Raw genomic sequence first — 14,030 nt, 5'->3', positions numbered from 1 at the left:
AATCTCTCCCAAATTTTTGAATGACCTTTTCTTAATAATCCTTTCAAGGCTGCGGTTATCCCGGTTTCTTGTGCACCTTTTTCTACCACACTTTTTCCTTCCACTAAACTTTCCATTAATATGCTTGGATACAGCACTCTGTGAGCAGCCAGCTTCTCTAGCAATGATCTTCTGTGGCTTACCCTCCTTGTGGAGTGTGTCAGTGACGCCTTATGGACATCTGTCAGGTCAGCAGTCTTCCCCATGATTGTGGAGCTACTGAAACAGACTAAAGGTACCGTCACACTAAGCGACGCTGCAGCGATACAGACAACGATGCCGATCGCTGCAGCGTCGCTGTTTGATCGCTGGAGAGCTGTCACACAGACAGCTCTCCAGCGACCAACGATGCCGAGGTCCCCGGGTAACCAGGGTAAACGTCGGGTTGCTAAGCGCAGGGCCGCACTTAGTAACCCGATGTTTACCCTGGTTACCAGTGTAAGGCTACTTTCACACTAGCGTTAACTGCAATACGTCGCAAATGCGTCGTTTTTGCGAAACGCCGCATCCAGCAAAAGTTTTTGCTGGATACGTTGTTTCGTCATAGAGTAACATTAGCGACGCATTTGCGACGCATTTGCGACGCATTTCCAAACGGTGAATGCGTTTGGCGGCGTTTGGGCGTATGGTAGCGGTCCGTCGGGAGAAAAAAACGTTACATGTAACGTTTTTTGCTCCCGACGGTCCGCTTTTTCCGACCGCGCATGCGCAGTCGGAACTCCGCCCCCACCTCCCCGCACTTCCCCGCACATCACAATGGGGCAGCGGATGCGTGGGAAATATGCATCCGCTGCCCCCGTTGTGCGGCGGAGACCACACTAGCGTCGGGAACGTCGGCCCGACGCGCAGCGACGGGTTGTTCCCGACGCTAGTGTGAAAGTAGCCTAAAATGTAAAAAAACAAACACTACATACTCACCTTCGCGTCCCCCGGCGTCCGCTTCCTGCACTGACTGAGTGCCGGCCCTAACAGCAGAGCGGTGACGTCACCGCTGTGCTGTGCTTTCACTTTACGGCCGGCGCTCAGTCAGTGCAGGAAGCGGACGCCGGGGGACTCGAAGGTGAGTATGTACTGTTTGTTTTTTTACATTTTACACTGGTAACCAGGGTAAACATCGGGTTACTAAGCGCGGCCCTGCGCTTAGTAACCCGATATTTACCCTGGTTACCATTGTAAAATATCGCTGGTATTGTTGCCTTTGCTGTCAAACACGACGATACACGGCGATCTGATGACCAAATAAAGTTCTGAACTTTAATCAACGACCAGCGATATCACAGCAGGATCCTGATCGCTGCTGCGTGTCAAACTCAACGATATCGCTATCCAGGACGCTGCAACGTCACGGATCACTAGCGATATCGTTTAGTGTGAAGGTACCTTAGGGGACCTTTGTAAACACTTTGGAAATCTTTGCTGGTGTTTCTTGTTAATTATTCTAAGTTACTGAGATAATGACTTCTGGGTTTTCATTGGCTGTAAGCCATAATCATCAACATTAACAGAAATAAACATGTGAAATAGATCACACATGTGTGTAATGACTCCCAGTGGTCTGACCCTATTGATTAGAAAGTGTTGGGAATAACCATGTTAATTCTTTTTAATGGGTACCACAATTGAACTGCAATGGAAAAATTGCACCACTAATAGTTGAGAGAGCAGCTCTGACTTTACAGCAAGCCCTGATCTCCTCATTATTTTGCTTCTACCTGCTTGGGTTTAGGAATCTACCGTATAGTCACCCATTTGATTGAGGGTCCCATTGTTGGGACTACTACAGAAAAATATTCCTGACATTTCCTGTGAATACCCGTAGAGGATCATGGCCATCTCTTCCTTTTCTGGCTCTCTTTTACATGAGTCTTGGCCCTAGCAGTGGAACACCTAATCTATCGGACAAGGTATAGGCTATTAATCTATTTTCTTTGGATACTCCTTAATATGGGTTTTTCACCTTTGGGAACAAGTTTTTTTTTTACTTAAATGCGTATGTTATTGTCTACAAATAATTTTTGTAATCCACTTTCATGCAACATTTTTTCCCATTTGCCATCTATAGCCTCTTTGTTACACTGTCTATTGCAGGTTGTAGGATGGGTTAACTGAAAATTCACAAAAACAAAATGGTGCAATATTTTTTAATGAACCCAAAATGCAAAAATTATTTTAGGTCAAAATGCCGACATTTAAGTAAAAAAATAAAAAAAATAAATAAAAAAGTTTCCCTACAAGTGGACAACCTGCAATTGTAGGACCATGGACAGGGTACAGGTAGTAGGTTTTCAAGAGACGATTGTCAACTCAACCCTTATAGGTACCATGTACCAAAACCTTGTCACCACTGTATCAGAAAGGTCATTCCCATGTGAAAATGAGAATATGCAGGAGTTATTTATGGGTTATCTTACACCCCCAAAACAATTGGTCTATAAACAGAGATTGGTATTTGCCTACAGTGTACATACATGGCCTGTTGAGCTGGATTATGGACCGCCAAAATCATCACCTTTATTGGTTTTCATAGTCTTGCGAGTGGCAACTTGTAAATTGGAGACTACAGCGCGCTATTGTCTGTTCACAGTACATTGCTGCAATTCACAGCCCTACTCTTATAATCCAGTAGTAATGTGATGTCATTTACGTCATTTTCATTCATATGAATCTTTTTTTTAATAGTAAATTCAAGGAGAAAAATGAATCTAAATAAAAGAACGGCGCATGATAGCCTAGATTACGTTTTTATAGCTCTACACTTTACGTATTATTTAACTGTCACTTCTCTTATACACATTATATTCTGCTCGGCAAAGTTTAAAAATATCCCCAAAAATAAATTCCCAGTAGAAACAAATGTCTGAGTCATCCTGTAAAGACAAGTTACTGTCTCCTATATATATCTGGTTCATCTGAAGTAGGCAAAACTAATGGCAAAAAAGCAGTTCCTATAGCAATTCTCAGATAACTAAATAAAGGCTATATTCGAGCTGAAGGCAGAAAAAGCTAACATTATTTCCTATCTAGTCACAAAAGCCTTTAAAAAATTAGTTTCTGCTTCTGTGCTACCTTTAAAAAGGTTTTCTTATAATGCATGAATGTCTGTGATTAGGGTACCCATAGCGGTTCCCAAATAATACAAGTGACCAAAATGCCTGTCAAAAATGGTGTTAGTACCACTCCATAACTATGGAAAATTTGCCTTTCAGTAGCGTGGGTGACCATCACTGTAGGAGCTTTAAAGGGATTGTCTCATTAACATAAGCAGTAGCATTTGATATTATGGTTCCCATAGCGGTTCCCAAATGTGTAAATATCAAAGTGCCTGTCAAAAGGCAGCAGAGCTGTGGAATATGTATCACTGTATATAACGCATAATGTATGTATAACGTATTGTCCGCAATCCGAACTTATTGTCCACCATCATAACTTATTGTTTCCTCTGTATAAATCCTTGGTGAGGCCACATCTAAAATACGGGATCCAGTTTTGGGCTCCACATTTAAAAATGGATATTCAGAAATTAGAGTCAGTTCAAAGGTGGGCAATTACATTATTACACGGGATGGAAGACCTCTCGTATGATGAAAAGTTGGAAAAGTTGTGCTTCATTAGCTTAGCAAAAAGACGCCTCGGAGGAGATCTCATTTACATGTATAAATATATGTGTGGTCAATGCAAAGGACTTGTTCATTCCAAAGACCATACTAGTAAGGACCAGGGGGCACTCATGCACTCATTACAGGTGGAAGAAAGGCGAAGTGTAAAGGATTCTTTACAGTTAGAGCAGTCAGACTGCAGAATGCCAACCACAACAGGTAGTAATGGCCGACACTATAGCAGCTTTTGAAAAAGGGCTGGACAAATTCCTCATTACACATAATAATGTGGGTTATAGTAAAATTAGTGACAAAATGTACAATGGGTGGAGAAAGGTTGAACTTGATGGACCGGGGTCTTTTTTTCAACCTATTTAATTATCATATATGGTATGTATCAGAAAGGTTGTTATCCAAGGACCTGGATGGTCCACCACTGATAGAGCTTAGCTGCTTGCTTCTTGAATATTTATGAATTCAATTATAGCTCTTAAATGGTTCTAAGGCACCTTACAGTTGTGCTCAAAAATGTACATACCCCGGCAGAATTTTTGTTTTCTTGGCCTTTTTTTTCTGAGAATATGAATGATAACACCAAAACTTCTTCTCCACTCATGGTTAGTGGTTGGGTGAAGCCATTTATTGTCAGACTACTGTGTTTTCTCTTTTAAATCATAATGACAACCCAAAATATCCAAATAATCCTGATCAAAAGTTCACATACCCTGGTGATTTTGGCCTGATAACATGCACAGAAGTTGACACAAATGGGGTTGAATGGCCACTAAAGGTAACATCCTCACCTGTGACAAATGTCAGGAAAATATGTATATTGCTTATACTGTATATTCTCTGTAGAGGAACAGTTCAACAATTAATATTTTCTAGGAATCATTTCCTCATACTGCAGGTTGATAATAATGCATCACTTGTATTTGCTAATTGTTTTTGATATTGTATCTCTTCATCTCTTTTCTTTGCAGCATTCTTTTTGCAGATGTGAAAGGATTCACCAACCTGTCCACCACCTTATCAGCACAAGAACTAGTCCGAATGTTAAATGAACTCTTTGCGAGGTTTGATCGCCTAGCACATGTGAGTTATAGAATACGCTGTTTCCACTCATAGAGAGATCATCGTGATGGGATTTTGTGACTAAAAGAATATGTGACCATAAGAAGAATGGCTAAAGTGGACATTCAGTAGATACAATTTCAATCCAAATGTCTCCTACTTATCCATGTCCATATTTGTATCCATGGGGAGCAGTATTATAGTAGTTATATTCTTGTACATAGGGGCAGTATTATAGTAGTTCTATTCTTGTACATAGGAGCAGTATTATAGTAGTTATATTCTTGTACATAGGAGGGCAGTATTATAGTAGTTATATTCTTGTACATAGGGGCAGTATTATAGTAGTTATATTCTTGTACATAGGGGCAGTATTATAGTAGTTATATTCTTGTACATAGGGGCAGTATTATAGTAGTTATATTCTTGTACATAGGGGCAGTATTATAGTAGTTATATTCTTGTACATAGGGGCAGTATTATAGTAGTTATATTCTTGTACATAGGGGCAGTATTATAGTAGTTATATTCTTGTACATAGGGACAGTATTATAGTAGTTATATTCTTGTACATAGGGGCAGTATTATAGTAGTTATATTCTTGTACATAGGGGCAGTATTATAGTAGTTCTATTCTTGTACATAGGGGCAGTATTATAGTAGTTATATTCTTGTATATAGGAGCAGTATTATAGTAGTTATATTCTTGTACATAGGAGCAGTATTATAGTAGTTATATTCTTGTACATAGGAGCAGTATTATAGTAGTTATATTCTTGTACATAGGAGCAGTATTATAGTAGTTATATTCTTGTATATAGGAGCAGTATTATAGTAGTTATATTCTTGTACATAGGAGCAGTATTATAGTAGTTATATTCTTGTACATAGGAGCAGTATTATACTAGTTATATTCTTGTACATAGGGGCAGTATTATAGTAGTTATATTCTTGTACATAGGAGCAGTATTGTAGTAGTTATATTCTTGTACATAGGAGCAGTATTGTAGTAGTTATATTCTTGTACATAGGGAGCAGTATTATAGTAGTTATATTCTTGTACATAGGGAGCAGTATTATAGTAGTTATATTCTTGTACATAGGAGCAGTATTGTAGTAGTTATATTCTTGTACATAGGAGCAGTATTATAGTAGATATATTCTTGTACATAGGAGCAGTATTATAGTAGTTATATTCTTGTACATAGGGGCAGTATTATAGTAGTTATATTCTTGTACATAGGAGCAGTATTGTAGTAGTTATATTCTTGTACATAGGAGCAGTATTGTAGTAGTTATATTCTTGTACATAGGGAGCAGTATTATAGTAGTTATACTCTTGTACATAGGGAGCAGTATTATAGTAGTTATATTCTTGTACATAGGAGCAGTATTGTAGTAGTTATATTCTTGTACATAGGAGCAGTATTATAGTAGATATATTCTTGTACATAGGGGCAGTATTATAGTAGTTATATTCTTGTACATAGGAGCAGTATTATAGTAGATATATTCTTGTACATAGGAGCAGTATTATAGTAGTTATATTCTTGTACATAGGGGCAGTATTATAGTAGTTATATTCTTGTACATAGGAGCAGTATTATAGTAGTTATATTCTTGTACATAGGAGCAGTATTGTAGTAGTTATATTCTTGTACATAGGGAGCAGTATTATAGTAGTTATATTCTTCTACATAGGAGCAGTATTATAGTAGCTATATTCCTGTACATAGGGGACAGTATTATAGTAGTTATATTCTTGTACACAGGGGCAGTATTATAGTAGTTATATTCTTGTACATAGGGGCAGTATTATAGTAGTTATATTCTTGTATATAGGAGCAGTATTATAGTAGTTATATGCTTGTACATAGGGGCAGTATTATAGTAGTTATATTCTTGTACATAGGGGCAGTATTATAGTAGTTATATTCTTGTACATAGGAGCAGTATTATAGTAGTTATATTCTTGTACATAGGAGCAGTATTATAGTAGTTACAGTATATTATTGTACATAGGGGCAGTTTTATAGTAATTATATTCTTGTACATAGGAAGTTACTTGTATGAACAAACTATATCTTTGTTCCCTCCACAATACTCTGCAGTCTAGCTGAGTCATGATTATATTTGTGAGTGTAATGTGACTATCATGTAGTTCTGGAGACACGTTATTGTGGCCTTTTTGACTAGCTCTTTAACTTTACACCACCTTTATGAAATATACATGCCCCTGGCCGATGATTGCAGTGGTGAATAGGCACAGACATGGTATTGGGTTCCCGGTAAGCTCCTTGGCTGTACAGCGGTTGTCAGGTTATTGCCCGGTGTCACTGATACTGAGTCACGGAAGCTTCTGCTCGGTGTCACTGTAGACATGAAGTTCATTCATTAACAAGTGACTGACTTGTTGTGTGACACGGACATTTGACGCCGCTGTGCTTTTTTCATCCTTCTCCCTGACGGAGGGATCAGCAGGATTCTGCATTGCGTGCTGACACAGTAGGGGATGAATATCGTTTCCCAGTGGTTTGTATGTCAAATCTTGTCATTAGCGATAATGGAGAGTCGGATTCATGTGTGATGCAATGAAGGAGGTGAATAATTTCTCTGAATAAAAACATTAATATCATTTCTAGTGAGGAGTAGCTGTGTGGATGTGATTGGAGGCCTTCAGGACCATAGTCGCTTTGCTGTAGCCACATCCCCAGCTGTATTCATAATTCTGCTTTTTTAGGGCGCAGTAAATTGCTGGAGTTTAGGTGACTGAACAAGACTTATAATAGGCTCGATTTTTCTCATCACTGACTGTACAGTGTGAACAGTAACCAGTAGCTTTTTAAATGCAGCTCTGGATGTGACTAGAGGATTTTCTTTGACTCGTCATGAATGAAACGTTAATACTGGAGTCATGCTCCCTTCTTCTTACTAAACTATCAGGTGTATGAATAGAACGCAGACTACACGGAGTTGTTTGTAGTCTGTAGCCATGGGAATCTATTACTCTGCGCTGAAGCTGTGCACTGAAGCGGAGTGCCTGCAAAACGAAGACATTCCTTTATTCTAGATGCATCTGAGCAATCCCATTCATTCCTCTCCTTCTGGTTTCTTTCTCACTTTTCTTTTTTCTCTTACCTGTATTTTTTCGTTGTACTTCTTTTGTTCTCTCCTTTCTTTCTCTTTCCTTTCCTCTTTTCTTTCTTTCTTTCTTTCTTTCTTTCTTTGTTTCTCTTGCCTCCTTACTTTCTTTCCTTCCTTCTCTTTTTTCTTCCTTTCCTAACTTCTTTCTTAATTTTCTTTGTTCTCTTTTTTCTTTCCTTTTTCTCTTTCCTTCAATCTTTCTTTCTTTCTTTCCTTCTTTCTCTTGTCTCATTACTTTCTTTCCTTCCATCTTTTTCTTTCTTTCCTACCTTCTTTCTTAATTTTCTTTGTTCTCTCTTTCTTTCTTTCTTTCTTTCTTTCTTTCTTTCTTTCTTTCTTTCTTTCTTTCTTTCTTTCTTTCTTTCTTTCTTCTCTTTCTTTCAGGCTTTTCTCTCTTTCTTTTTTTCTTTCTTTCTTTCTTTCTTTCTTTCTTTCTTCCCTTCCTTCTTTATTTCTTTCTTTGTTTCTCTTGCCTCCTTACTTTCTTTCCTTCCTTCTCTTTTTTCTTTCTTTCCTAACTTCTTTCTTAATTTTCTTTGTTCTCTCTTTTTTCTTTCCTTTTTCTCTTTCCTTCAATCTTTCTTTCTTTCTTTCTTTCTTTCTTTCTTTCTTTCTTTCTTTCTTTCTTTCTTTCTTTCTTTCTTTCCTTCTTTCTCTTGTCTCATTACTTTCTTTCCTTCCATCTTTTTCTTTCTTTCCTACCTTCTTTCTTAATTTTCTTTGTTCTCTCTTTCTTTCTTTCTTTCTTTCTTTCTTTCTTTCTTTCTTTCTTTCTTTCTTTCTTTCTTCTCTTTCTTTCAGGCTTTTCTCTCTTTCTTTCTTTCTTTCTTTCTTTCTTTCTTTCTTTCTTTCTTTCTTTCTTTCTTTCTTTCTTTCTTTCTTTCTTTCTTTCTTCCCTTCCTTCTTTATTTCTTTCTTTGTTTCTCTTGCCTCCTTACTTTCTTTCCATCCATCTCTTTCTTTTTCTTTCTTTCCTACCTTCTTTCTTAATTTTCTTTATTCTCTCTGTCCTTCAATCCCTTTCTTTCAGGCTCTTTCCATCTTTCTTTCTTCTTTCCTTCCTTTTCCCTGCCTCCTTGGTTTGGTATGTAACCATTGGTACATATAGGTCTGTATTAAAACCTTATACTCAAGCAGACTGCTACGTCAAATACATATTTTCTTCTCTGTTTCTTTCTTTCTCTTTTATTCTCACTCTCTTTCTTTCTCTTTCTTGTTCTCTCTTTCCTTCTTCTTCCCTCGTTACTGTAGCAGGCATACAGTGTATATTGCCACATCATCATTTTATTACATTTTTTATTCATTATACCTGCACTTTACTGGACCCTGAAACATATTTTTTTCCACTGTACTAAATCCTTTTTTTTTTTTTGTGAAGCCACAAATACATTTAAAAATAGAGCAAATGATATTATGTCCTCCTTGAGCAGGACATCGAGGCAGACAGTCATCACTGATAACGTGATCGGCCTGTACTGGCTGCCTTTTATGTTCTTAGGTTTTACCGTATATCTGATGAAGACTCAAAAGATCGCGGAAACTGAAACAAATCAATTGACTTAATGAATAATATGATTTACCATAGGTTCAGAATGTAGCTAAAACTTCACAATGTCCTCTACACACGACCACCAAACGCTCACTGTTTTCCCATAATATTGTCTATTATATGTCTGAAAGTCTAGACGTTGTCCTGCAGTCTGGGACACGAATTGTACCGTGAGGTATGGGACTTTCAGAGCTGTTTGTCCCAGGGCTGTAGCTGTGGTCTTACCTCCCACCGTCCCAGATCCAGCAGGACGTTCCTGAATTCGGGGAGCTGTCCTGTGTCATGAGAAGTCGGGGTATCGGTATGTCCCTACTTCAACCTACCTGTATCCCCAAGACACCGATGCAGGAAACCATCCTAAAAAAAACTGGAGAGCCCTGTTTTAAAATATCAGTACAATCATCTTTATCACATACAATAACAGAATTGTTATAAAAAAATAAAGGTTGTGAAGTAGTACGTGACGAGACAACTTATTTAATATAACTTGTTGCTTTATTATATCACATGAAAATATGTTTTATTTCAAGCCATATATTATGTCTTAAGGTATATACAGTCATATGCTTAGGGGCTTAAACAGGATTGTTGGCACAAATAAAGCAGCACTCCAAAATAGGAATATTTGTTAACTGGAGCCACAAACTGCTAGTGCCGAATCTTAGAGAGCTACTATTAGTAAAATTGTAAAGCCCATATACAAAAGTGGGTTTTGCTTACATATAGTCATGATATTCATATAAGACTGTTAGTGTCATGTAAATGAAAGGTGTGCAAAGTTAATTTTAGGTAAGATGTTTCCACTTTTGCCTTTGAGAGAAAAAAAATATGTGAATTGTGAGAGGTGAATGGCACTATCTATAGTATATCAAATCGGGCTGCTATTTTTAGGCTGGGGGGGCAATATCCATGGCCCCTTACCAGCCTGAGAATACCAGCCCCCAGCTGTCTGCTTTAGCAAGGCTGGTTGTCAAATATGGGGGGGCCCACTCCGGTTTTTTTTTTATTATTTATTTAAATAATTTAAAAAACAGCAGTGGGACCCCTCTATTCTTGATAACCAACCTTAGTAAAGCTGACAGCTGAGGGTTGCAGTCGGCAGCTGTTAGTTTTGCCTGGCTGGTTATCAAAAATACATGGGAACCCAGGTTGTTTTTTTTTTATTATTATTTTTTGTTTACAGCTCCAGCTAATGAATACTTCCATCAGTCGCACCTGCTCTCACTCTTATTAGCGGCAGCAGGCATTGGCTGATGGGAGCAGTAGTCCCATCAGTCAACACCAGTGACCAGAGGTAAACTTTATACTTCCAATCACAGCTGCGGGCTCACGCTGCCATTGGACAGCGTTGGAACCACGGCTGTCTGACCGGCGGTAATTATGTTCCCAACCTTCAGAAGCAGTGTTTGCCGCGCTGTCATGAACATGACAGTTCAATAAACATTCAGTGTTCAGGCAGCCGAACCCGAACACTAACATGTACTTACTGGTCAAGTCTGTGTTCGGTGTCCGTGCCTGAACAGTAGGTGTTTGGTACATACACCGAGCTTTAGTGTTCGGGTTCGTCCATCTCTAATTACAATGTGTGATAGGCACTGGCTCCATCATACTGTGTGGGCACATTATACTGTGGGGGGGGGTTATGTGGACATCATACTGTGTGTGTTGGTGAGGGGAATTATAATGTGTGATATACACTGGCTGGATCATACTGTGTGGGGCATCATACTGTGTAGGGGGAATATGGGAACATCATACTGTGTGTGGTGTATTATGGAGCATTATAATGTGAGATAGACACTGGCTGCATCATACTGTGTGGGGGCATTATACTGTGGGGGGTTATGTGGATATCATACTGTGTGTGGTGTATTATGGAGCATTATAATGTGTGATAGACACTGGCTGCATCATACTGTGTGGGGGCATTATACTGTGGGGGGGGGTTATGTGGATATCATACTGTGTGTGGGGTGGTGAGAGACATTATAATGTGTGATATACACTGCCTGCATCATACTGTGTGTGTGGGGAGGATTATGGGGGCATCATATTATATGTGGTGTATTATAGGGCATTGTAATGCGCAATAGACACTGGCTGCATTATACTGTGTGGGGGCATTGAAATGTGTAGGAGGTAGGCTATGGGGTCATCATTAACTGTGTAAAGGACTCCAGCCTCATCATACTTTTTAGGGGAGCTGTGGGTGCTTCATATTGTGTGGGTGGCACTGTGGGGTTATACAGTGTGGGGGCACTATGGGAAACATAATTTCATGGGTGAAGTAGACTGTGGGGGCATCATACTGTGAGGGTGACTCTATGTAGAATTCATACTTTATTTGGACACACTATTGGGGCATAGAATTGTGTGGACAGCACTATGGGGTTATACTTTGTGTGGGGCCTCTTTTGGGAAGCATCATTCTATGTAGGGGGGAATGTACTGTGGGGGCACCATACTGTGTGTGTGGGGGCATCATACTGTGTGTATGGGGCCGCTCTAGGACTCACACTGTGTGTGAGCAATGCTGGGGAATCATAATGTGTGGGAGGCACTGTGAGGGAATAATACTTGTGTGGGGCGACTGTGGGAATCACACTATATGTGTGGGCACTGTGAGGGCGATGAAAAGGGTATCATACTGTATGGGACCACTAATGTTTTCACTAGGAGCAAGATTTATGTTTTGTTACTCGTAAAGGATGGGGCAAAGTTAGGGACGTGGGCAGCTTAACGTAAAATAAATTTTGACATGGCGCGCTTCGCGTAGTGCAATCTGGGTCCTTCTTTCCTAACTTTCAAAGTTGTGAGGTATATCTAGAGAAGTTACAGACACAGCAGTCGCAATCCAGCCCTGATGACAACACCCGTTATGAAGTCCTGTCCAAGTTATTAATGTTCACCAGATCCCTCCATAGAATAGGTCTCATCTAGCGCCCAGCAAAATCTGCAAATAGTGTTTTGCACACAAAAGCCATAGAACACAGATTATCATCTGACCTTAAGGAATGAAAGAAGAACTTCTAGGAGGCAAAATCAATGTCTCAATCACTGGGCTTCATCTCTGTCTGGTTTAACTACCACATTTGCAGCTAATTGGAATCTTGGCGTAGGAAACAATGACATTCAGATAAGCCAATCATTTACCGTGACATGAATTTACATGATTGTTTCTTCTATCTTCTTTTACTGCCTTCATGTTTTAACTTTCCAAATTCCAAAAGGCCATAAAGGGAATTTAGAATTTGGTTGATTTCATGCATATTGAAAATATATTATATTTCTAGAGTGAATTTTAACAGCAATCTATTATCATTCTTAACCACTTCTTTGCCTGTTTGTATCCTTCTGCAATGCTCAGTAAAGTAAGAGGGGATAGAAGAGCAAAGTCACAACTGGAGGGCACGAGGGGCATCCTAGTGCTCCTACCCAGTTGGGGACCACAACCCTCTTCCTCCTGCCCTAGATCGATCGTATCTATCTATTATCTATCTGTCATGGTCCCACCCCTCAGGGTGTCTGGGATGCAGTTACTGACAGCTCTGCCGTCCAATCTGGTACAGGGCTGTGCTGAAGCTGTCAGTACTTTGATTGACAGCATGACCATCCGGTCTGGTTCAGGGGCATGCTGAGCTGTTGGTGTGTTGATTGACTGTTCAACTAGCCAATCTGTGACTGGGAGGCATCGGCTGTCTCAGGTGTTCACTATCCTGGGTAATGACGATGCCTACTTAACCAAGCAGCTTCTCCCAGACCACTACCAGACGCATACCTCCCAACCGTCCCGGATACAGCAGGACTGTCCTGATTTTGACAGTCAGCCCCGCGATCCCGGGTGGGACATTAGTTGTCCCGCAGTGGTTGGGAGGTCTGCTGCAATATCAGGCTGTCACTGCGGTCAGCCTCTTCCCTGCACCCGCAGAGCTGCCTGAGCACAGCACACCACATATTGGCTGCTTCATGGCCACAGGACCTGTGATGAGGTCACAGGGGGGAGGAGTCAGGGGGTCACATGATCGGGACCTCGTGGATTGCAGGACTCGGCTCTGTGCTGTTGCCAACTTGCTATGGTGCCTGCTGGATGAGGTAAGCTGCCGTGTGTGGGGTCATGAGGTGTACAGTGTGGATGTAGCGGAGCCGTGTGTGTATGAGGTGTACGGAGCGGAGCGCGTGTGTGTACGAGGTGTATGGAACAGAGCGCGTGTGTGTACGAGGTGTACGGAGCGGAGCGCGTGTGTGTACGAGGTGTACGGAGCGGAGCGCGTGTGTGTACGAGGTGTACGGAACGGAGCGCGTGTGTGTACGAGGTGTACGGAGCGGAGCGCGTGTGTGCACGAGGTGTATGGAGCGGAGCCGTGTGTGTACGAGGCGTACGGAGCGGTGTTGTGAATTCTGCTTTTGGGTTCCCTCCGGTGGTAGTAGGTGGTAATGCAGTTGTCCCTGGGTTGCAGTCCTGGTCAGGTGTGTCTGCTGATTGCAGTTCTGACTGGGGTATTTAGGTGTGCAGGATTCATTAGTCCTTGCCAGTTGTCAATTGTTGTTGGGAGGTGTTGGACCTCTGCCTCGTTCCTCCTGCCTTTCTGCCAAATCAGCAAAGATAAGTGTCTGTTTTTTGTCTTCCT

General features: G+C 40.5%; 1 protein-coding gene across 3 annotated transcripts in view; it reads left to right on the top strand.

The window, feature by feature from the left end:
• The window catches only part of ADCY8 (adenylate cyclase 8), a 364,716-nt gene that overhangs the window by 138,573 nt on the left and 212,113 nt on the right, over positions 1 to 14,030 (top strand). For all 3 annotated transcript variants that reach the window (XM_077271241.1, XM_077271242.1, XM_077271243.1), the window contains exon 4: positions 4,619 to 4,730. In XM_077271241.1, the coding sequence (XP_077127356.1) occupies positions 4,619 to 4,730 (112 nt within the window). The remainder of the gene's footprint in view (positions 1 to 4,618; positions 4,731 to 14,030) is intronic.

This window comes from Ranitomeya variabilis, chromosome 6, assembly GCF_051348905.1.
Source record: "Ranitomeya variabilis isolate aRanVar5 chromosome 6, aRanVar5.hap1, whole genome shotgun sequence".
NCBI classification, from domain to species: domain Eukaryota; kingdom Metazoa; phylum Chordata; class Amphibia; order Anura; family Dendrobatidae; genus Ranitomeya; species Ranitomeya variabilis.
This window is presented reverse-complemented; position numbering and strand designations above follow the sequence as displayed.